Raw genomic sequence first — 24,888 nt, 5'->3', positions numbered from 1 at the left:
GACGAGGTAGTTTCTGCTTATTTTGTAGCCACATATGTAACTGAAGACTTTTCACATTTTAAAAAGCCTAACTTTAAGTTAAAATCTTCCATCATCCTTCCCTCTCCTCTCGGCTCCCCCACCCCTTTGTCCCATTCCCCCCACCCCAAATTCATGGCTTCTTTTTTACTTGTTATATGGATGAATCAATGCACAAACACAGTCTGCTGAGTCTGTTTAGAGCTGTTTATAGTGCCATTGGGGAACCAATTAGGGGGCTCCTCCCTGGGAGAGACGAAATCTCCCCATCTCAGCTGTCAGTAAGCCCCCACAGCTCTTCATCTAGCAGTGGGGTCTGGTGAGATGCCCTGACCCTATTCTGCTGTGTCAACTCCTGTCATTGCTCAGGCCCTGTTTAGACAGTGATGTCACAGTGTCATATCTGGACCATACAATCTCACAGCCAACTTCTTGGTCCTGAGGCTCTTGGGATCTCTCCACCCCCTCTTCCAAGGTGTTTCATGAGCTCTAGGTGAAGGGGTTGTGCTATGGGTGTATCAGTTGGGGCCAGGCATCCCACAGCCAGCTGTTCTCTGCCTTCCTTCCTTCCTTCCTTCCTTCCTTCCTTCCTTCCTCCCTCCCTCCCTCCCTCCCTCCCTCCCTCCCTCTCTCTCTCTCTCTCTCTCTCTCTCTCTCTTTCTTTTTTACCTGTTGTGACTTTCTGTGAAGATCTCCATCTGCTGCAAAAAAGTTTCTTCAATAAGGGGTGGGAGTGACCTTTACCAGGCTGGATCAGAGCATAGGACCGGAAAGCGTAATTTTAAATGATTCAAAACTGTGCTTCTCACAGGCATCTCAGAATGCAACAGCCATTCATTTGCTGACTCATCAGGATGGGTATCCACTGTTGTAAAATGTGTCCTATGATTTTCCCATCCATTTGGTGGCCCCTTTCCCTTGTCCAGCAGTGCTCTAACAGTGAACGTGGCCGTCCTGGCCTTGTGTTTGTCAAATGGGAGAGAATGACAGGGAGCCGTCCTGCCCTCTGACCATCCATAGTTACGAGTTGGACGGGGAGGAGGCAGCAGCTGTGGGTCTCGGGGTGGGGTGTGCATGGGCAGCCGGCTATGGAGGGAGGGGGGCTCATGATCGAGGAATAAAAGCAAAATTGAAAACGATAACTCAAAAGGGACAACAGGTCTGATTGCAAGAGCTGAAGTCCCACATTTTCAGAAGAAGACAGGCTCTTGACCTTGGGTTAGCATCCATAGTATAAAACCTTGATAGCTGGGACCTCATCACAATAAAAAAACAGTGGTGCGTCCAAAGATGCCATTAGGAAAATGAAAAGACAACCCACAGGTTGAAAGGGAGAATTCGCCCAGCACATATCTGATAGAGTGGTATCTATATAAAGAGCTTTAAAAACTCGGTGTAAAGAAGACAAACAACCTAATTAGAAAAATCGGCAAATGATCTCAATAAGTCTTGCAGCCTGAAAGATGCACGCACAGAATATAAGTAGCCTGGAAGGGTGCAGAGCCGTTCGTCTCTCTGGAGCTCACTCCCCCACCCCGAGACGGCAGCTCACGTCCACTGGGGTGGCTGTGATCAGAAAACAGACAACAGCCAGGCTGGGAAGGGGTTACAGGAGCAAGCGTTCTCCCTCATGTACTGCTGATGGGAATGTAAAATGCTGTGCTCATCTGGAAGTCTTTTAAAAGATCAAACATGAGTTTAATGACCCAGCTATTCTCTTCTTGGGTATGTGCCTAAGATGAGAGAGACCATATACACTGTTGCCAAAACTTGTACCTGATAGTTAAATAGTGGCAAAGACCCACGTGTCCATGGGCTAACGAAGGCACAAAAAGAGGCACACTCGGGAGTAAAAACGCCTTAGCCCCTGATAGAGCTTTGCCATACTATATATATATATATATGTCAAGGTTTCTCTTTAGGAAAAATGGAGGTATTTAAAATGGGGTCTCAGTGGAGGCAGAGCATCTCTGTGAGTCCCTAAACTGCATAGGTAAAGAGCAGGTGAACAACGGTCTGCAGTTGCACTGGGCGCAGTGTGCCAGGTGTAGCATTTCCGATTGGCCACAATGAAGGATGGACACTCACCTCAGCTTAGCACATGCAGCTCCAGGAAGGTGTTCTGTTTTTGTTCCCGTGGGTGTGTCCAGCAGATAGCTCCAAGGCCTGGCCTCAGTCCCCACTGTTCTTTGTCCCCTGACCACTTAACAGGGTGAGCCACAGAGAGAAGTGGGAAAGGAGACAGACACTTGAAGGCCCTCAGTGTCCAGACCAGGAGACAGATGGGGGGAGGGGTCATGCTGAGGGAAACAATCAGGGAGCTGTTATCAGGAAGGAAGAGCCTTCTGGGGAAAGGCCCTGTGTCCCCTGCCCACTAATTGGGTCATCTCAACTGCTTACCTCTGCTGTCACACAAGGAGGACTTGCTTGCTACTGCAGGTGTCCCTTCAGCCATCTCAAGGTCAACCTCAACTTCTTCTTACTTTTATAGGAGCTCCCAGAGGTGGCATCTGCCTCACCTTTCTTGCTTTAGTATCCTGTGGTGCTTTAATAAAGCATGTAGGTACTCTCTGGTGTCTCTGAGCTCCTGGTGGGATGAGTTGGACAGCCTGTTCATAGGAAGTCAGGAGCCAAGGGCTGAGAAGGGGGTTTGTCCAAAACCCTGGCGGGTTTTATCCTTTAGAGAAGAGGGTATGGGTTGGGGGAGAGGTTCCCATTGGAATGACCCGGAATTAACATGTTCATTTATTTATTCATAAATAGCTACATCTGTAACTTTTTCTGAGGTGATTTACTGCATTAAAAAGTGATTATTCAAGTGGGGGTCGACTGTAACATGTAAACATCCGAGAGGCTCACTCATGGAATTCTCTTAGCGTTGTTGACATCCACTGTGTGCTCTCCTCCTGTGTGACAGAGATGCCCTTGACCTTGGCCTCACCCCACATGAATCTTGAGTAGAGGCAGTGTCAGATCCCCTGAAATCTGGGGCCTGACTTGCCAACTCTAACTTCTATAACTCCATGGCCCCTAGTTTTGTGTCTTTGTGTCTTTGTGATTACTGAGCCCCAAATTCTGTGTGTAAAGTGAGGGCAACTAGACTGCTTCTGAAGTGTGTTCCTGTGTGAATGGTCGCAACGACTGCCAATGCCTTCCCCTCTTGTCCCTCACTCTTTGTCCTGTCGTCTCTGTGATTTCAGGTCTGCACACTCACTGCAGCCTTCTGCCGGGGATGAGATAGCCACTAATGTGTCTGTTCAGCTTTTCAATGGGGAGACTCAACAGCTCGCCATTACCTTGGAGAACATTGGACTGGAGCCTCTGGAGCAGCTGGAGGTCACCTCAAAGCTTCTCACCACTAAGGGTAGGTGGCATGGGGACTATCTGTGCATCAGAGGACACACCGCGGAGAGCTGATGCTTGTTACCCAAAGTGCAACCAGGAAACCTAATGACTCTTTCTGTAGTGTCCCTCAGTGCCAAGTCCTTTACCTGGTTCTTGAAACTTAAGTAAGTCAGTTATGGGCCTTGGTTGATGCTTGAAGAAATTGTTAGTGTTGATGAGTGACAGAAAACTGAAGTCGTTAGGAGGAAACGCTTAAAAAACAGCATTATTATTAATTCTTTGTTTTTTGCAATGTATTTCTGTTATGTTCATTCCAACTTTTCCTAGATCCAACCCCACAAATCCCCACCCAACTCTTTTGTCTTCTTCTTTTTAAACTCATTGAATCTAATCTCTCCGTCTGTATATTATTGGCTGTGTGGCCATCGCCTGGAGAATGTTAGCCTACGAGGGGCAACAAGTACTCAAAGAAAATGGCTACCTTCTTTCAGCAGCCATCAGTTGGTAATCTCTCCACAGGTGGGGTGGGACTTCATGTCCACCTGCTCTCTCCATGCTGGGATTTTGTTTGGACTTTCATAGGTCTTGTGCATGCTGTCACAATCACTGTGAGTTCCTACGTGCAGAAAACAGTTTTCTTGTAATCACGGTCCACCTCTGGTTCTTAGAATCTTTCCACCTCCTCTTCCCCACTGATCTCTGAGCTTTCCAGGAAGGGAGTGTGATATAGATGTCCCATTCAGGGCTTAGTACTCCGAAGCCTCTTATTCTCTCTACCTCCACGGGGTGTGGTCTTTGTGTTAGTCAGTACTGCTATAAAAGCTTCTCTGTGGAGGATTGAGAGGTGCATTGATCTATAAGTGTAACAATAAGCCATTAGGAGCTTGTTTAACATTATGTCCATTTAGCAGAATAATAGTATTAAGTTCTCCCTATGGCGCTGTCTAGCCACAGGTTCTTGACCCTGACAGTGGTGACAGGCATGGGTTTTCTCTTGTGGAACAGGTCTTAAACCCAATCATAAAGTATTTGGTTGCTCCCATGACATTGATGCCAGTGTTGCACTAATGGGCGTGTCTTACTAAGGCCTACTGTTAATGTAGCTTATAAGATTCATAACTGGGTCAGAGTGATGATCTCTTTTCTCCCCCAGTAGTGTACACAACATCTTTCATCATGAAAGTTACCCAGCAGGGATAAAGCTTCCGGGTCAGTACCAGGTAGATTTCCTTATATTATATGACTCAGGTATGAGATGTCTTTAGGAATAGGGTCTTCTATGGTGAAACCTTTTACATCGCCTGTAATCTACCTTGTCTTCCCAATTTGAAACTGGAAAATATTTTTTTCTTTCCTAAAATAAACCCAGGTGATAATCATGTGACTATTTTTACTCAGATCCCGTGTTCTTTCTGAAGCATAGCCCTTGTGTGTCTTTCTCTTTCAAAGGAAGTATTGGCTGCCACTAAGAATATAATCCCAGCTGGCCATGGTGCTGCACGTCTTTAATTCCAGCAGTTGGGAGGCAGAGGCAGGTGGCTCTCTGTGATTTCTAGGCCAGCCTTGTCTACACAGTGAGTTCCAAATAGCCAGAGCTATGTAATGAGACCTTGTCTCAAAAGCATCCAAAAATAAACAGCAAACGCAGAGCCACACCCCAAACCTACACTCCCCTGTTAAGGACATTACACTTAACCCTTTAAGCTGCTGGATCAGACATTCCTCTCCTGGACTCAGTCAGCCATCTTCTCTGTCCTACCTCCACCTCCTTTGCTTTCTCTACCCTATCTCCACCTCCTTTGTTCAGTTACTGCATGTTTTGGGTTCCAGCCCAATCAGCATCCCACTGAAAACCTTCCCACTATTGGGGTGTTAGGTCTTCCCCTGTTGTTTGAGAGTACTCTTGGCTGACTCTCTGTCTCCAGCTGGGTTACGAGTGTCTCAGAAACAGTGTAGAGACCCACAGCCAAACAGTAGATAGAGCTCGGGGATCCTTATGAAAGAGTTGGAAGGACTGAGGGCCTCAATGTTGGTAGAAACTCCATAGGAAGACCCACCGAGTCAACCAACTTGGGACTCTCAGAGACTGAAGCACCAAAGAGCACACACGGGCTGGACATACGATGTAGCAGATGTGCTGCTCGGTTTTGTGTAGGTCCTGAACAGCAGGAGCGGGTGCTGTCCCAAAGCTATTTACTATGGGATTTACTTCTCTCTGGGCTGCCTTGTCTGGCCTGAGTGGGAAAGGATTTGCCTAGCCCCACAGAAACTTGATGTGCCAGGGAGGGGTAGGGAATACTTGGGGGGGGGATCCCCCTCTCAGAGGTGAAGGGGAGGGGGTGAGGGAGAGATTGTGGGAGGGGGTGACTGGGAATGGGGGCAGTGGTTGGATGTAAAACGAAATAATATATAAATAACTCCCCCCAAAAAACCCCAAACCAAACAAACAAAAAATAAAACCCCAAACCAACCAATCAACCACCTCCCCCCAAAGTAAAAACAAACAAAAACAATGACTAGGTATTACTATTATTATTATTATTATTATTATTATTATTATTATTATTTTATTTTGTGGGATTGGATATTGCATGCATATCTGTGTACCACGAGTATGCCTGGTGCCCTAAGCCTAACCCTAACCCTAACCCTAATGCTCTTCCCCCATTGTCTGGAACTGGAATTGTGGATGGTTGTAAGCATACGTATAGGGGCTAGAAACAGAACTCAGATCCTGTGAAGGAGCGGCCGGTGCTCTTGACTGATGTGCCCCCTCTCTGACACTTGTCTTTTAATTTTCAAAGCCAGAATAGAGTGAGTTTCATTTCAGAGCTCCATATACATGCGGATGCTTTTCCAGGCGCTAGTCTCAGCTCTGCTAGCCTTACCTCATCACAAGGGAGGAAGACATGTAGACGTGTAATGCCAGGCATCGTGTAACCATTTCCGAAGCAAAGCAGTTACAACGGAAAGATTAAAGCCATCATTCATTTTTTAATTACTGTCCCAAGCAGCAGTACATTTACATGTAGAATTAAATTAATGAAAACAGGCCATCTGCTTTCAAAATATACAGAGGGAACGATCCCTGCGGCTTGCATTCTGCAGTGCGGAAAAGCTTTCAGCATCAACAGATGACCCGCCTGCCTGACGTGAGGAGATGAGGAACTGGCGATAGCCGGGAGCCAGGAGTTGGTGGAGCGGTGCTGGGGGGCTGAGCCGCAGCCATGCCTAATAAGAAGGCTCTGTTTCTGCAGGCGTGCTGTCTTTATTGCAAGTCTAGTGCATCCTGCATCTTTAATGTCCAACTGTGAAGTTCTGCCTTCTCTGGGTTCCCAGGCTCCATTCCTTGCTTTGAGGTAGCTTTGTTCTCTTCCTTAGGAGTAGCAATAGCCATTCCTGGTCCCCTAGCTCCCAGTAGCAGATGGGTGACTTCTCATGTTCAGGGCCACCACAGAGGCCTTTCAGGTCAGGGTAAGGATTGGGCCTTTCTCTGCTGTGGCTTCAATACAGGAGAGCTGTCGTGCAGTGACAGCAATTGTGAACATGTGGGGTGGGCTATCCTGGGGTCCATGAGTCATGCTGGCAGGACCCTGGAAACCCTCAGGAAGCAGGCCATAGGGAGCATACTCCACTTGCACTCCTGTTTGCCATCCTCTGCATACCCTTTGTCTTTGTAGGACCCCACTTGCTTACCTGGTGCCTAGCACTTGCAGGAGCAGGCCTTCAGGTCCTTGGTTTGCTTTTGTCTGTCTCTGATGCCTGGAAGGTAATGGGAAGCCCATTTACACCTACTGTCTCTGCCTGTGGTCCCTTCTAGCCACGCCCATTGCCTCCACTCATTAGCCTTTTGTGCTTTCTTTGTCCTCTTGACTCTCCTGTCCACAAGCCCCATAAAAAAGGCCTTTTGCTTCTGAGTGTGTGATGAGGGTCAGTGGTGTGTGGCCTAGACTGCCTTTTGGGCTTTAATGGGTCCTCGTTCACGGGGTCCTACCATGCAGATGTAGTGTAGCCACCCTGTTTGAAGACAAGGGTTATCTCCCTTCTTGGTATTCTCCTCTGATCCCGGCTCACTTGTCACAGAATCTTTCTAGGCTGTGAAAGGTTTTATGGCCTTTGCTTAAAGTACCACTGAATTCATTACGATGAAGACAAAACCAGGGAAAAATGTACTTATTTTCCTGTAGACAGTGTAAGAATGCTCAGAATATACATAGACACAAGTTTGATGTAGACCCAAGGTTGTGGCTCCATGGTCCCTTGGGTTTGATCCCTGGCATCACAAACTACAGAACACAGCAAAACAAAGCAGGTGCGAACACAACACATGAATACACATCCTAGTCCCCTTTGTTCCTTTTCATTTCAAAATTTATTTGTGTGTGTGTGTGTGTGTGTGTGTGTACCTGCAAGTGTGTGGATGAATGTGTAGTGTGTTGGTACCTATGGAGGCCAGAAGGGAGGACCAGGTACCCTGGAGCTAGGGTCCTAGGCAGTTGTAAGCAGCCTCACACTGGTGCCTATAGTCAAACCCTCACCCTCTGCAAATCAACAAGTGCTCTTGACCACTGAACTTATCTACAGGTTCTGTTTTTTTTTTTTATTAAAAAAGTCTTATTTTTGTGCACGTATAGTGTGCATATGTATGTATTTATGGTATATGTGTGTATGGGTCTGTGTTCATGTGGGCACGCAGGTGTGGAGGTCAGAGGACAACCTCAAGTGTTGGTCCTAATCTTCCTCTGCTCTTTCATTGTCTGCTGTTGTGTACACTGTGCTAGCTGGCCTGTGAGCTTCTAAGGCTTCTCCTGTGCCTGCCTCCCACCTCTGTGTCTGTCTCCCCCTGCTCTGCAGGAATACCAGTGTTATATGCACACACGCTACTGGTGCCTGGCTTTACGTGGGTTCTGCATACTTAGACAGAGGTCTACATGCTTTGTGGCACATGTTTTACTCATGGAGTCATCTTCCCAGAACAGTTTCTTCATTCTTTGAATTTAGTTTTTTTTCAGACAGCATATTTTATTTATTTATTTATTTATTTATTTATTTATTTATTTATTTATTTACAAGCACACTGTAGCTGTCTTCAGACACACCAGAAGAGGGCATCAGATCCTATCACAGATCAGGTGGTGAGCCATCGTGTGGTTGCTGGCTTTGAACTCAGGACCTCTGGAAGAGCAGTCAGTGCTCTTAACCACTGAGCTGTCTCGCCAGCCCATTATTTATTTTTTATTGCCAAGTTTTATAACAAATTATTTAAAAGTAGAGGCCAGTTTTTAGTTCCCATGTAGGTGTGTAAGCATCCAAGTGAAATATGTGAAAATACCTATTAATGTTCAACATTATCTTAACATATCTGCTCTGGGATGCAGAGCATAGATAGTGTATCAAATTGTGTCAAGCAACATATGCTTGTAATTCAGAAGTAGTTACTAAGACAGTTAAAAGACAGAATTTAGTTTAAATTCAGGGATGATCCGCGTTTATCACCTAGACTCTTGGCTAAAATCGAAACCCCAGAAGCCCGATTCTGCAAATACCTACTTTTTAACATTAACAAAAACACCTCTGCTGGCTGCATGCCGTCTCCTGATATTACAGCTAATGCTTCTCATCATAAATAGGGAGGTAGCCTAGTCTCCTGTGATATTTCAAACAGTCAAAAGTTAATAAAATTATTGGTTCACCTCTACTTAAGCCAAATGTGCTTATACTTAACTTCACCCTTTCCAAGCTTTGAAGCCCTGATCTGTTGATTTATGCTAATTAATCATCGGTGTATAATTCCTGTGACAGTAAACTCCACAGCTACAAACTGATGGCACTTCTAGACAAAGCAGAGCTGGACCGTCCCTTCCACGCTCTCGTCACGGAGCTTGGACTGCTCGGCTGTGCCGCCCCGGTGACCGCTGACATTCTTTAGTTTGCCAGTTCAAGGACACTTGCCTATGTGAGTTTAAAAATTGACCTCCACAAAAGAAATGAAAAAAAAAAAAAAAACAAACTACATACAACAGATTGCTTTTTAAAAATATAAAAATCACACGCTGTCATGCCAATGGCTGCAGTACACATGCATGCCGCCGGTCGAATGTGTTGACAGGAAGTGAAGTCTCTGTTGGGCCTTGGGTGAGAGGCTGTGCGTCCCTTGCTTTGTATGCGTGGTGTAGGGTTCTTCCAGTAAGGCGCTTCTCAGAAGGCAAAGGTTTAAAGCAGCATAAGTCCCTGGCTTCCCTGGTGACACTGAGCGAAGCCCCAGCATTGGGATTGTGACTGCCATTCCAGACGACGTTACCGTGGGGAGCAGCAAGGGGCACAGACTGTGTTACTGATTTCCATCATGCGTTGTTCCTAAAGTGCAGACCACCCCGCTGGATTTTGAAAAACCCCTTTGGTCATTCCATTCTGCAGCCAGCAATGCAGGGAAGAGAGAAAAACACCAGAGAGGCCCACTCACGGAGCATGAAATCAATGTCATCTCTGACGCCTGGGCCGTTCAACTACTTCATTGCTGTGGCCACGGAGCCTTCTTTTCACTCTGAATCACCCCGAACTGTGTCTTAGAAGTACTTTCATTTGGCACCATTCAGCCGTTCCTTACACATGGGTTTGCTCATTACTTGAAAGTGTCCCTCTGTAATCTGCAGAACGTAATACAGAAGTCAGTGGTGCAGTGAGACAGCTCTCACCTAGGCCACATGCTTGGTCAGGAAGGGCTGAGCTGCACGCAGGACTTCTCACGGACCTCTGTTGCTGGCCCTCAGTTGTGTGGGGCATGGGCAGTTGCCGATGTTTCGCTGTCCCCATAAGATCCCCTGTTGGAGCGTGTGGGTGACAGCCCAGCCTATGCACTCTCCCCACTGTTGTTGACCCTCCTCACTCTTGACTGACTTGTCCTGCTGCGTTCAGCAAGGCAGCTTAGCGATCTCCTCTGGGTGCACCCTCTTTTCAAGCTTCCAGAGCAGATGCCCACATCTTGAGAGTAGCCTCCCAGGCAAATAGTGACCACTGCTATGCTGGCCTAGAATGTGTGAAGTTAGCTCGTGGTCTGCCAGGTCTAGTAACCCATGCAAGGGTTTGTCAAACTGACTTAAAAAAAAAAACCATCGTGAGTGCCACACTTGAAGAAGGCAGACGAAGGTTTTCTGGTTCGAGCTTTTTCCCAAGATGGCGGTCCTTCCTCTTTGTCCTTAGAAAATAATTTCTAGAATGGTGAAATTGAATACTTCTGGGTGCATAGGACCCTGAGGAGCCTTGAAACTGGAGCAGCGGGAAGTAGAGAAGAACAGCTCCTCCACCAGGGAGTGGAGTGGGCAGCCCTCCCCCGACGACCCCTGTCCCTGTCCACATGGAACCTGGGGCCAGAACAGTCCCAGGACCCAGGAGTCCAGTAATGAGCTGGCTGCAGCGCCATACAGACGTCAGTCACCCCACTGATTTCCTGTCTTTTGGGCCCAGCCTGTTTTTGAGTTGTTATGCTATTTTTACAGTAACTACTGTTTTTAACATTATGGCCTTGCAGGGTGAGGTTTTAAAAATCAATATTGTAGACCGGTTTCTGCCTTGTGTCGTCAGAGAGTCTCGTGTCATGGGAAGTGGGGGGGGGGGGCAGCACGTTTGCTTCTTGCCGGTAGGTGTGTTGCTGACAGCAGGCCACTGTGGCTCAGTGTGGACAAGCCGGAAGCCCCCAAGGTCAGACTAGCCTTAGTCGACATTACAGCCTGCAGAGTTTCACCTGCTTGGGTTTCAAGTGGCCTTGCCATTTAGGGGCTGGTACACTGCACCACGTTCCTCGCTTTGGTGGCAGCCTTCGCTCACGTTTGAGATGGTTCTGCTTGTGGTGACACATAGGCAGCAGGCACAGCCCCTAGCTGTGCACAGCCCTGACACTGTCAAGTGCTCAGGAAACAGGAGTGCTCCCTGCAGGCCGCTGTTGCCACCGTCACTGTTTTCTTAATGAAACACCACTTTGTTTGCCACTTTCCTGAGCATCTCTCAGCCCAGCACTCAGCTGTTCTCATTTTTGTTTTCTGCCTCACATATGGTCTCTATGTGGTACCCACTGTCTTTTAGACATTGTGTGTCAGGGAGCAGCTTGGCAGCAAGTCGGGGTCCCCAGGGAGCTCACAGTGTGACAGCACACTGGACTGTGAGCAGGCACAGCCTGTCTACAAAAGCAGAGGCCAGGCCAGAAGCCATAGGGAAATCTCACTCTTGCCTTTCTGTTGCCTCTGCTGGGTACCTGTCTGTTCTCTGCCCACCAGTTCCTCTTCTCACCCAGCTCCTCCACAAACCTGTGTCAAGCAGCATGACACCACCTTGGCTCATGCTGGTCATGGGGGACCCCATGTGAGTTTGACTTAGGCCTCCACTTGCCTGTCTGTGAACACATCCATGCGCTTAGAATCTTGCTGACCCCTGATGCCTTTCTTGATCCACAGCTCTCGCCTTCGTTCCCGGGTACAGCGCTCATTACCTTTTGCTGAGGACTTTTTCATCCCCTTCCAGAAGGACTGGACATGCTGCTCCCACCATACCTGGCAGCTTATACTTACCTCGTTTGATTTTATTCTCCAACAGTCAGATATTTATTTACGTTATATGTAGTCGTTGTGCTGGCATATGAATAATACATGGGCCCTGTCCTCAGGAGCTCACAGTTCAGTGTGGGAGTCAGGCATGTGTTCGCTGAGCTCTGCCTGAAGACCCTGTGTTGTTTTAGCTCCGTGTGACTGACCACGAGAATGGACCTGCAGCTGTGCTTGTTCGGAAGATGTCAAAACTCACGAATGACTGAAAGACATTCAGCCTGGTGTCCACTTGCACATGGACAGGATGGCACTGTTGTTTTGTCTAGTTTGGCATTTGAATAGCAAATTCTGGGGTTGTGCCGGAGAAGTCTGCGATATAAGCTGATCTCTAGACAGGGTGACGTGCCTCACACACAGTGTGTGCTTGGCTCACTGGGGCTGCAGACTGGAAGGAAATGAGATGGGGGCGGGTGCAGAATTTAGGGCTGAAGAAGCCTTTATGTTACGTTTCTTGAAGGTCGCTTGCATGCTTGGTGTGTTGTGTCTCTGCCAACTGAAAATGAGGAAACAAGCCCACCACTTAAGGCTGAAGTTGGCACCATTTCACGGGCTTTGTGTAAGAGTCAACAAGTGAACATGGGGAGAGGTCTATGATGCAGCTGCCTTGTGGAGCCTGGCTATCCCCATTTCTGTTGAGTGCAAGTTGGTGGGGACCTATTTAGACAGGAACCCTGTGGATTCGGTCACATGGTCTATGGTCTCCTGTTCATGGATACACCTGCCCAGCTCTCACAGGCTGCCGTGTCCACAGACAGTGCCCAGCCAAGGTGTGGAAGCCCTGGAACCTTCAGAGTTCATTTAAATACAACTGTGGTCTCAGAGGAAGCCCCTTTAAGAAACAAAAAGCCACCCAAGCAGACAAAAGTCCCATGTTTATAGTTTTATGAGCCATTCCCTCTGCCCCATTAGTTATACATCTTGATTGAGAGGACAGGTGGTTGAGAGAACTGGTTCTCTTTTGCAAATCTGGGGCTCTACAAGGATAGTGAGTTTTATCTTAGCTCTAGGTAATTGATTAATGCAGCAGACAGTTATCAAACCCGTTCGCTGTGCAAAAGGAGCAGGATTTCTTCAGGAAGCTTCATATGGAGAGGAAGCTGGCTTCTCATCTGGAGCAGTTTTAGGAGCCCATCTGTTTCCGTCCAACCCTGCCCCCCATCAAGCTCTTATCCTTTCCGGAGCAGAGGCCACATCTTCCTTATCTCTGTGTCCCCAGAGCCACGGTGGTCCATTTCTGTATGCTGATAGTTCATTAACTGAGTTAGTGTCGTGGCTTGAAACTGCTTTTGTGTCCCACACCTAATCGCTTCCCAGGTTCTAGGCTGTTGTACTGAGATGTTACATAGCCCCATTTTACTTCACAAAATCCATCCCTGGCCCCATCTACTGACAAGCTCTCTTGGGAGTGACAGAGGATGTGTGACTACTCATTCAAAGAGCTGAGCGGACCAGTGTTGGGTTCAAGTTCAGGGCTGTGATCCCAGAACTCACATGCTTGATTGAGTATTGATTTTTGTTCCACTTTCTTTCTTCGAGTTATCTATATCTATATCTATCTATATCATCTATATCTATATCTATCTATATCTATATCATCTATCTCTATCTCTATCTCTATCTCTATCTCTATATCTATATCTATATATCTTCTATGAGGTTCTCCAAGGGGATTCTCCGAGCTTCAGTTGTTATGCTGGTTCGGTTCGTATCTCAGGTAAGGGAGAGGCTGTAGTATAGTGAAGAAGGCATTGTCCTCGCCTCAGGTATTGCTCTGAGATTTCTTCTTGTCTATCTGCTCCCTCCCTCCCTCCTCCCCCTCTCCCTCCCTCCTCTGAGATAGGGTATCATGTAGCTTTGCAGCACCTCATGGTCTCCTGATTCTGGAAGGCTGGCCTTTGACCACCCACCATGCAATGCCAGCTTTTCATTTGCCTTTGTTTCTCCCGGGGGGTGGGGGGTAGGTAAGCCTCAGGCCACCAGGAGCCCATCCTCCTCACTTCTGTGTTCTCATTGCAGAGAAGTTGTACGGCGACTTCTTGAGCTGGAAACTGGAAGAAACGCTGGCCCAGTTCCCTCTGCAGCCCGGGAAGGTGGCTACTTTCACCATCAACATCAAGGCAAAGCTGGACTTCTCTTGCCAGGAGAACCTCCTTCAGGATCTGAGTGATGGTGAGCCTGCCTTCACGTCAGTCATTTGCTTGCCAGTCCTTAGCTCCAGCTGCCTGGACTCGTGGCCACGCTGTTAGTTACTGTGTGTATCTGAAGTAATAATGAGAGTGTATTTCAGCTAAATGGGGTCTTAATCCCCCCACTCTTGAGTGTTTTGTTATCCTTTGCAGGGAGGTCAGCTGTAATGTGTGGAATTGCCAGTTTTCAGTGTAACCGCAGCTGCTGTGATAAAGTGTTCCCTCAGAGCCTGTGGTTTGTCTAGCAGTCTGGGACTGTGGGAATTTCTCACAGAATGAGCTCAGACTGACTAGGCACGGTAGATTCCTTACTCCATTAGGAAGCCTGGATCCAGACATTGGGGGCCTGGTTGGGTGTATGAATCTGCTTAGGCTACTGTCATAAAGAACCTGGATGATGTGGCTTACACCAGCCACTTACTCCTTATTGGACCTGAGGCCTGAGGTCAGGGTTTTGGGCTCTTCCGGGTCCACAGATAGCCATTTTCTGGTTGTGACCCCACATAGTAGAGAGAGTATCTCTCTCGTGTTCCTTCCTTCTTTATACAAAGGCTGCTCCCCTGGAAGAGGGCCCTGGCCTTATGACATTGTTTGCCCACCACCACCTGCTCAGACAACGCCGTTAATACAGTTGCTTTGGGAAGTAGGGCTTCAGCATGGGAACTTTGGAAGAAGGCACAGATATTCAGTCTACAACATGATTGTTACTAGAGACGGTGGACCCTGTCCCCAGAACTTGGATGGCTGCCTGAAGTCTGTGTCTGCAGCTTCTAACGTGTGAGGAATTGGAACTGTAAGCATTCTCAGTGTCTCTTACAGGAATGAGTGGTTGGGACCCCGCAGAGGAGGAACATAACTCGGGCACAGCTTGCTTTAGTTGGAGGACCCTGTAGGTGAAATCAGAGACATGAGCCCCAAAGCCCACAGGGTGGTAGTAGGTACAGTGGCCTAGAGTTCAGATGTCTTGTGTCTCTGTCTCTCTGGAAATGAACTTTTCACCCCTCTGTGTATGCTGTACATGTGCACATGTGCATATCTGTGCACACTAATGTGTACATACAAACATATGCACATGCCCATGCAAGACCAGAGCAGGACTTCAGGTGACCTCCTCTTTCGCTCTGTGCCTTGGTCTCCTGAGAAAGATTCTCTCATTAGAGCTGAATGTTGTTCTATTAGCTTGGCTAGTCAGTGAGGCTCTGGAATCCACCTGCCTCTGCCTTCAGTGCTAGAACTAAAAGCTTTGATGTAGGATTGGGACTCAGGTTGTCATGCTTACACGGCAGGACTCTCACCCACAGAGCCATCTCCTCAGCCCTGGGCCTCTGTTTTGAGGTCAGTCTCGTCCAGCATCTCTGCATATTAATGCTCTTGTGCTGGATGAGAGCAAGCAGAAGATGAGTTAAGGGTTTTATTCTTCTGTCATGGGAAATTACCTTCATATCTTGCCTTCTGTGAGTAGTCTCCAGCCTCCTGACCTCGGTCCATGACTACCTATTCAGCCTGCTTCCTCAGGGCCTCTGCAGCTATACTGGCTTACCCAGTGGCCCTGCTCCTAGCTTTGCACGACCTGCATTGTATTCCCCTTGTAGGCCGGCATCTTCTTGCAGCAAGGCCTACCTCACTGCATCTACCTAGGCAGAGACAGTCCCCACTCTTCTCACTCCTTACCCTGTCTGTCACCCAGTCTTCTTCTGTCTCTCTGCTTTGGAATAGGAACAAAGGCCTTGGCATCTTCAGCCCTGCATCTTGGCTGTGAAGGGGTCAAGGGTGCATGTGTGGATGACATATCTTTTTCTCCCATCCCTCCCCTCATTGTGGGGTTCCATGTTCTACTTGTGTTCATTCTTGTGAAGGAAGGCAGTTCCCCAAAAGACATCTTTAAGGAATTGTTGGTAATCTCAAGTCCATGTGTGAAGAATATAGAAATTAGCTACCTCGTGGTTTTGTTGAAACAGATGCTCTATAAAAATTCACCTTGTTATTCTGTCTTGGCTCAAGTCACCTTAACAAAATACCATAGACAGCATTCACCATAGACGTGTTTTATAGTCGGGGGCTGGGAAGTTCACGTCAAGGTTCCAGAAGATTTGGTTCCTGGTGAGGGTTTTCTTCCTGGACTTCAGACTTTTATCTTCTTGATGTGTCCTCTCCCACTGGAGATGATGCTGTGTACCTCATGCTGTGAGGCCACTGCTTCCACTAGGACCCCAAGTTCTATAGTTTCACAGTAAGCAGTAAGGACTTTGGCAGGGTGTTGAGTCTATCATTCCCTTTCTGAAGTTTGACCCCTAGGGTTGAAATTCCAGCTCTGAAGCTCTGTAACAGTCTCCTTATATTATTAGGGATAGCAGGAAAATAAACATTGGATATGCTAGAAATGGAAAAAGCCCAGTAGATTTAACGTATAAGGACATGCAAACATCAGATACCATGTAGGGGAACAGGAGAACCTGCTTTGGGCTGGGGGTAGCTCAGTGCAGAGTGCTTGTGAGAGGTCACAGAGCCATGGGCTTGATTCCTAGAACCACTATTGTCTTAGTCAGTGTTTCTACTCCTGCACAGGCATCATGACCAAGAAGCAGGTTGGGGAGGAAAGGGTTTATTCAGCTCACACTTCCACATGGCTGTTCATCACCAAAGGAAGTCAGGACTGGAACTCAAGCAAGTCAGGAAGCAGGAGCTGATGCAGAGGCCATGGAGGGATGTTACTCAGTGACTTGCTTCCCCTGGCTTGCTCAGTTTGCTTTCTTATAGAACCCAAGACCACCATCCCAGGGACAGCACCACCCACAATGGGCTGATCCCCCCCCCCCCATCATGAATTGAGAAAATGCCTTATAGCTGGGTCTCATGGAGGCATTTCCTCAAGGGAGGCTCCTTTCTCTGTGATAACTCCAGCTTGTGTCAAGTTGACACACAAAACCAGTCTGTACAACTACATAAGTCAAATCTGACGGACAGGCCTTTTCTTTTTTTGTCTGTAACTTGCCTCACCCCACTGAGTTTTTCGGTCTGTAGACAGAGGGTTTTTTATAGTCAACTTTTCCCCCTCCAAAGGGGAGGAATTCAACAGAATGAATATTACTTAGTCCTGAGACTCCATTCAGATCCCTGATATGTTTTCTCAAACGTGGTCCTTAGAATCTAGCCAGGCAATGTCTTCTACCTGAGGTTTGTGTGAGAGACTCACAGTAAGGCACTGGAGTGGCCCTCTGCCACTGTCCACTGGTGTCAGGTCACCTCTTAGGAGGAGAAAGGCCTCTTGGTGGAAACACCTTGTGTTTTGCTGGTTTCCTGAATTTACTTGTTCCAAAAACCATTCCTGTTTACCATAGGCTAAGGTAGGTTGGGATTTATCATTTGGGAAAACTGCTTTGAGCTCGTAAAATAGAATTGAATTAGCACCAGAATTATGGTTTCCTAGGGGTTTATAAATGTGGGCTGACTTAATACTTGGTCAGTTAGATGTAGCAACATGGTTATTAATGAGTGCACATCTTTGCTGATACCTGTCAGTGGCTGCTCAGGCTGGTTACCCAGCAATCATAGAGCAAGCAAGTGGGACCTACAGCACTCTGTTGAGTTCTGAGAAGTTACCTGGATGTCATTCAGCCTTTGTTTGGAGACAACTGTGAGTTTGTGGCAGAGACTTATTTGTTGCCCAAGGGAGCTGGATGAGGAGTCCCTGGGGCTCCTTACTCGACTGTCTCAGAATCTCGGAACTGGACTGTTTCTTTCTCAGGCGTGAGCTTGCGTTAGCTATGGCTACTGAAATCAGATGCAGCTTTGTGAGCCTCCAGCAATATAGATGTTGCACAGTTGGGATAGTGGATTTGGCATGGGCTACAGACAGATGGGAAGAGGCATAGCTCTTGAACGCGATCAGATAGATCTGTGTGTTAAGGCTGGGCCTCTCACTTTGTGATCACTGCTGTTATTCATTTGTTTTTTTGGGGGGCAGAGCTACTTGGGATTGAATATAGTAGGGCCTTGTGTGTGTTAGATAAGAGTTGCCTCATTGAGGAATATATCCCTAGTCATTGAAAAAAGTTCCCTTTCAAATTTTTGAGATAGGGCCTCACTAAGTTGCCTAGGCAGGCCTGCTTGACTTTATGACTCCCCTGCCTCAGCTACCCAAGTTACTGTGGCTATAGGCCTGTGCCATCGCATCTGTTCCTGTTTAAACTTTCCAACAGTTCTATAAGTAAGTTTTACTACAATTCCTGAGTTTTGCAAAAGGAAACAGGAAAACTGTTCTTTGTCAGTGGAGGTTGAAGAAATGCAGTAGTTGAAGGCTTTGTGCAGTTCTTCATTGGATCCTACTTCTGAGACAGTGGGAAGATTGGATGTGTACACGTATTAGGCAATGGTGCTGTGCCAGTGACAATGAAGCAACAGAGAATGAGCCGCGTCCTAGGAGCACATGCAACACTACTACAGGGAGAGGTAGTTATGCTTACACTTCGATATGGTTCAGGGCAGAAAAGATGGTGTGAATATGAATATAGAAACGCATCAGATTATTGAACACTAGTGCTTTTGGTGAAGGGTCTATGGTTCTTCATTTCCGTCTTGTAGCTTTTCTGTAGGTTTGATGTTTAAACAAACAAACAACCCCAAACGAAAAAAACAAAACCAGGGAGGAGAAGTTGCTGCCGCAGAGTACTGCTTTGATCAGTTATGTTTTGATTTTTAAAGTGAATGCTCAGAGCCAGTGGCCTCCTGAGTCTGTGGATTCCAGGCCAGCATTTATCTTCCTCCAGGGTAGGAGAAATCAATCTTTCAACCAGAAAGTGCTTTACAACAACCAGGAACTTCTGATTTCTTGGAATGGTATGCTTACAATGGAATGAGTGGATGGTGATAGCCGTCGTAGTTGTTGTGTGTCTTTATGTTGTCTGATAAAGGAGACCAAACAAATACCGGGGAACCAAGTACCCTTGGGTTAAATGTGTAGCCAAAGCAAACATCAGGGTCCCTTGGAGACTCCAAAGCATGAGCAAGTCCATCAAAACCAATAACAGCCGAGAGGCCTCAGCATCACATGAGAGGAAACAGGAATTTGGTGGCTGATGGTGACAGATCGGCTGTCCCTGAATAGCCTGAGGCCATTTATTTGGTCAGATATAGAAGAGCAACTGGAACACGTTCTGTACAGGGCTATTGTGTACTCCAGGAGCGTATGAGTGCAAAGTTCTTCTAGAACAAGAATGAGAGCCTAACTAAGTACACGCTGTCGGAGTTGATATGGAGCGGCATAAAGAAGGCACAGGAAGTCATAGCTACATGTGTGTGGTCACCATGTAGAATGTGAACTCCCATTGCCAGTACAGCACAGAGCATAGAAAAAAATGTTTATGCTTCTCCGAGTCAGGGCAGCTGGGAGCCATCTCTCCTAATGGTCCCTGTCAACCAGCTCAGTCAAGATGGCCATTGGGAAGGATCAAGGTCAAGTCCTATGCAATGTGACAGAGAAATCCCGGGGAGCAGAACATGCCAGTGCATCTTGCAATGCACTGGGGCACACAGTGAAGAAGATTTGTAAAGTCTTTTCAAATTAGTCAGAAGACACCAAGACACAATTCAAGTTGTAGAGAAACATAATTCCAAGTTAGAAAAGAATCTCAGCATTGGGATGGCAGGAATATAGGAGGGAACTCAGAACTCAAGCACAGTCTTTGGTCTTGGGTGAGTGAGTGATGGGGACTCAGAAGAAAGAGGAGGAAAACTAACAAAGTATGAGAAGGGGAACTGAGAGAAGACAAGGAAGACTCAGCACAGGTGCGCATGCCTCACCTGTGCGTGCATCCTCATGGATCTCCATGAGACGCAAGAGTGGAAGGCCAAAGCCGCTTCACCAGATTGCAGGAAAACTTCCTAAAGTGAAGCGAATCCTTGACATCTTTATTGAGCAGTACACTGTATGCGTGAGAACACTGAACCCAGGGAGCCCGAGACACTCTAACACAATTACTAGACTTCAGGCCAAAATGCTAAGTGATTTATGAAATAGTGGAGATCTGATTATCACTGGAGTTTTTGACAGGGGCAGAATCTGCCCAAACCCAACAGAACAGCCTGTTTTTAGATTCTCATGTAATGAAATCTTCAGGGTTTTCAGGTCCAGAGTCTCCAATCTCAGCAATTGAGAGCCAAGACCAATTGCCAAGATACAGGAAAGTAAGCATTCTGCTCGCAATGTTTTCTTAAGATTTGGAGGGCTGGCAAGACAGCTAGAGAGATATGGCACAAAGACTCTGAGCACCAAGCGCCAGGACCCAGGGGGTGTTAGAAGGGAGAGTGTACACGTCCTATGTCATGGGCATGGCTCCAACACTATGCACACACTATGCTGGTTTAAAAAGCAGTGAGGGGAGGGCATTGTTTGTCCAAGTACTTTGTAAGCTGATATCAGCAATTAGATCATTAAAGTTAACACTGGGATCAATAATTTTTAAGTGTATATTATTGTGAAGTAAAATAATGATTAACTTTTTTGTCATGTTTGTATATGTGAGGGTGCATGTGTGTATCTGCTCATGTGAAGGCCAGAGGATAGTCTTGGGTATTATTTCTGAGGTGTCATCCACATTTGCTTTTATTTTTTTGAGACTAGATCTTACCATTTGCACATACTGTTTCTATTCCTATAATAAAACTCTGATCAAAACCAACTTAGGCTAGAGAGACTTAGGCTCAGCAGTTACAAGCACTAGCTGCTCCTTCAGTGGACCTCGGTTCAATTCCCAGCACCACATGGTGGCTCACTACTACCATCAGTAACTCTAGGGGATGTGATGCCCTCTTCTACAGGCACTAGGTATGGATGTGTTACAAAAACATACAAACAGGCAAAATACCCATACACTTAATTAAAACAAAACCAACCAACCAACCAACCAACCAACCAACCAACCAACCAACAGACAAATGAAACAAAAACAATCCCCACCAAAAAAAAAAAAAAAAAAAAAAAGCCCCAGAAAATCTTGGAGAGGAAAGGGTTTATTTTACCTCCCAGAATACTGACCATCATCAATGGAAGTCAGGGCAGGAACTCAAGACAGGAACCTAAGACAGAAACCTAGAGGCAGGTGCTGAAGCAGAGACCATGGAGGGATGCTTCCTACTGGCTCCAGCTTGCTTTCTCATACCCTCCAGAACCATGGCCCAAGGATGGTATAGCAAGAGAGAGCTGAGCCCTCTCCATAATGCATCAATCAAGAAAATGCCCCTCAAGCTTGTCTACAGGTCAGTCTAATGGGGGCATGTTTTCAATTGAGGTGTCATCGTCCCAGGTGACTTTGGCTTGTGTTAACATGACAGAAATGTAAGATACTTGATTTGGCTTTTTACATGAGTTTTAGGGATTAAAGTCAGATACTAATAATTGTATAGTAAGCACTCTACTGACAGAGCCCTTCCTCTAGCCCATGATTCTGTGTGTGTGTGTGTGTGTGTGTGTGTGTGTGTGTGTGTGTGATGTTGTGTGTGGGGCACATATGTGTGTCTATGTTGAGGCCTAAGATTGATGTGAGGTACCTTCCTTGATTGCCATTTATTATATAATAAGATAGTGTTTCTCATTGAACCCGCAACTTACCGTTTTGGCTGTCTGTCTAGCCAGATTGTTCTGGAATTCCATCTGTCCTCCTCTGTGCTATGATCATCAGCATACTGCCATGCTCATGGCTTTATTGGTTTCCTGGGATCCAAACTCTGAGTTTTATGCTTGCGTTGCAAGCACTTTATCCCCTGAGCCATCCCCATCCGCTCATGTCTTTATCTCCATGGGTATGAGTATACGAACATAACAGGCTTATAGCCTACAGTTTGAATTAAAAGTATCAATAAGAATTCATGAGCTATTAACAAAAAGTTAATCTCTTATCTCTCACCTACCTCCCAGCCCTGTGCTCAGCCTAGCATCAGACTGGCTCCATAGCACGGGTTATGCTTATGCACAAGGCTTGGTGTTTAGCATCCTTCCTGCTCAGAACAGTCTGGAACAGGAAGTGGATCCAGAGTCTTAGGAACATCTAGAAACCTAGAGTAAGGAAGTAAACAAAGGGGACCCACACTGATGTGGAACCAGAGACTGTCCTAAAGAGACATCCTGGAACTCAGAAGTCAGCAGCCTCATACCTGTGTTTCGGAGAGCACGTTCTAATGCTCCAGGAAGGAGCTGCTCACCACCAGAGAATGTTATTTTGAAGGTGATAATTAATTAGTGATACTTATTCTCCCTTCCTCTCCTTTCTGTCTCTGGAGAACCCGACAGCTGGTGAGATGGCTTTCTCCTGGTAGAAGTACCCCAGATACCCTTTGAAAATGGGGCGGAAAGCTCATTTCTGCAGTTCTTAGGAGCTGACTCAGTGGAGACAAAGTAAGACGTAACCACAGAGTGTGCTTCCCCTGCTATCAGAGCACAGCACTCCTGTGAGGTAGCATTGTCTCTAGGTCACACACCCCAAGGCTGATGAGGATGAGTTCTCCACTTCTGACTTCTGACAGGACTGAGGACAGGAACACCATAAAATACACCACTGGAATGTAGCATGTAGTCCAGGCTCCTGGAGACCCTGCTGTTATGTGAGCAGATTTCCTCACGTGCATTGTCAAGAGGGATGATGAAACTGTGGTCAGGGAAGGTAGTCATGGAGACACCCTGTTGGGAACAGTGGACAGGGAAGGTAGTCATGGCAACACTCTGTTGTGAACAGTGGACAGGGAAGATGATGATGGTGATACCATGTTGTGAACACTTGACACCACAGAACTGGCCTCTTAAGAGCAATTACAACGAAAACCGGGCATAGGAGGCAGAGGCATACGGGTCTGCTTTACAGTACGTTTCAGTCCAGCCAGGGCCAGACAGTGAGACAAACCTGCGTCCAAACAAGCAAATGAGTGATAGACAGGTCCGAGTCTTGATTAAATATGCTTAGTCATGCATATTTATCATCCTGTGTTTAAATCTGAATTCCGTGTTAGTGCCCCGAAGATGGATTTGTGGGGGACTCAGGAGCCCTTCTTTTTTTTCCCCACGTGGCCTTATTACATAAGTCATCTTTTTCTGCTTTTCACTAAAACATTTTTAAGAATGTTAGGGATGGTAATATGTTTTATACACACATACACACACACATACACACACACACATACACACACACACACACACACACACACACACACACACACACACACACTACACTCCCCTATAAGGAGACAAGGATGAAAGGACTTTAAATGAAAGATAATGAAATGCCAGGTCTGAGGATAAACAGCACAACTACACTACAGTGTCTGTGGCTCTTGCTTACGCAGTAGGGATTATGAAGACAGACAGACAGACAGACAGGGGTCCACTGTCAGGGACAGTGATCTTGGGGAAGGAGGAGATTATAGCTCACATGGTCATGAGGCAAAACAAGCCTGTCTGCTAGCTGGGATGATCTTACATATTTTTAATCAGAAAAAAGCAGAGAGAGGGGTGGGGTGGGGTGGGGGTGAGGGGATTCTGTTCTTGGTGCTGAATGTTTGCATCAGATTCCACACATTTATTTCATGGCGTTTTCTTCCTTAGTGTGGCAGTTCATAATAAAATATCTTTAAAAGAAGAAACAAGGTAGACACATCTGTCATAATACTTTGGCCTAGCAGTCTTCCACGTCTGATCTGATTGAAAAGTCATTTCTACACTGGAGTTTTCCATAAGATATAGTGAACATCAAGCACGCTGCCTCATGTCTCCCTCTGTTTGAAGGGCACGCTGGTGAGCAAGGCGCTCTCAGAGGGATCGATACATTACCGTTTGATTTTATTGGGAATGATGCTGTGGGTGGAAACAGCCCTTTGGAGTTGCTGGGCCTGACAGCACAGTGGACACGTCTCTGCTTTTGGTTCCTTCCCAATTAATTATTTAATTCTATTTCCCCTTTCTCTGTGCTTTCTGGCTCTTGGTTTTATAAAAGAAATGTCAGCCTTCCCCACCGACAGTGTCTGTTGGACCCGATAATTAAACATGGCATTTCAGACTCAGGGTGGGAAGGAGGGACTCTTCAGCCTCACGGACCAGGGAGCGGGCTAGAGATGGCATCTCGTCTCGACAGCTTGTTTTATAGAACAGGAAGTCGGGCCCCAGAAAGGTGGACAATCTGTCCGAGGCGTCGTGAGGCAGTGCGGCGGCTCTGTACACAGAGGTGTTTGTCTGGCTCTGCCTCCCTCCCCCAGAGAGCAAACAAAACTGTTTCTAGATGGGTACAGAGGTGAACCAGGGTAGGCATTACTGTCTAGGCAGCGAGACAACTTGCTTTCTCTTTTAAGTGGAGCAATGATCCTGCCCATAACGGGGTCGTCTTCCCAGGCCTGGTGTGGGGGTGAAAGAGCAGTGAGCGTTATGCTCAGGAAGTGCCGCTGGTGCCTTTTGAGAAGGGGCCAGTGACATGACTTTGGCACAGAGCATTCCTGGCCTCTGACCTGTGATATCTTGGGGGACTGTGTGCTAGGTCACAACGGGGCGCCCCACTGGTGCACACCGGCTTACTCCTTGAGAACTGCACACTGGCCTGGGTGTTCTCACTGCGTCTTCTGCTTTGAGCCCCCTCCCTCTCAGCCGATTCTCTCTTTTGAAGGCTGAAGGAGGCCATTCGCAGATGGTCTTCTGCTTTCCACAAGACACTCACTTTCATCTTCTGCCTGTTGGTCTCGGCAGGTGGATGTGTCTGTTGTTTCTCCCC

The 24,888-nt window shown here is 47.0% G+C and overlaps 1 protein-coding gene across 12 annotated transcripts in view; it reads left to right on the top strand.

Annotated features, from left to right (window-relative positions):
• Positions 1 to 24,888, top strand: part of Trappc9 (trafficking protein particle complex subunit 9) — a 477,026-nt gene that overhangs the window by 118,774 nt on the left and 333,364 nt on the right. For all 12 annotated transcript variants that reach the window (XM_063263588.1, XM_063263579.1, NM_001034156.2 and 9 more), the window contains 2 exons: positions 3,219 to 3,382; positions 13,977 to 14,129. In XM_063263588.1, coding sequence (XP_063119658.1) covers positions 3,219 to 3,382; positions 13,977 to 14,129 — 317 coding nt within the window. The remainder of the gene's footprint in view (positions 1 to 3,218; positions 3,383 to 13,976; positions 14,130 to 24,888) is intronic.

Source organism: Rattus norvegicus, chromosome 7, assembly GCF_036323735.1.
Source record: "Rattus norvegicus strain BN/NHsdMcwi chromosome 7, GRCr8, whole genome shotgun sequence".
NCBI classification, from domain to species: Eukaryota; Metazoa; Chordata; class Mammalia; order Rodentia; family Muridae; genus Rattus; species Rattus norvegicus.
Note: the sequence above shows the minus strand (reverse complement) of the source record. Positions and strands in the feature narration are given on the sequence as shown.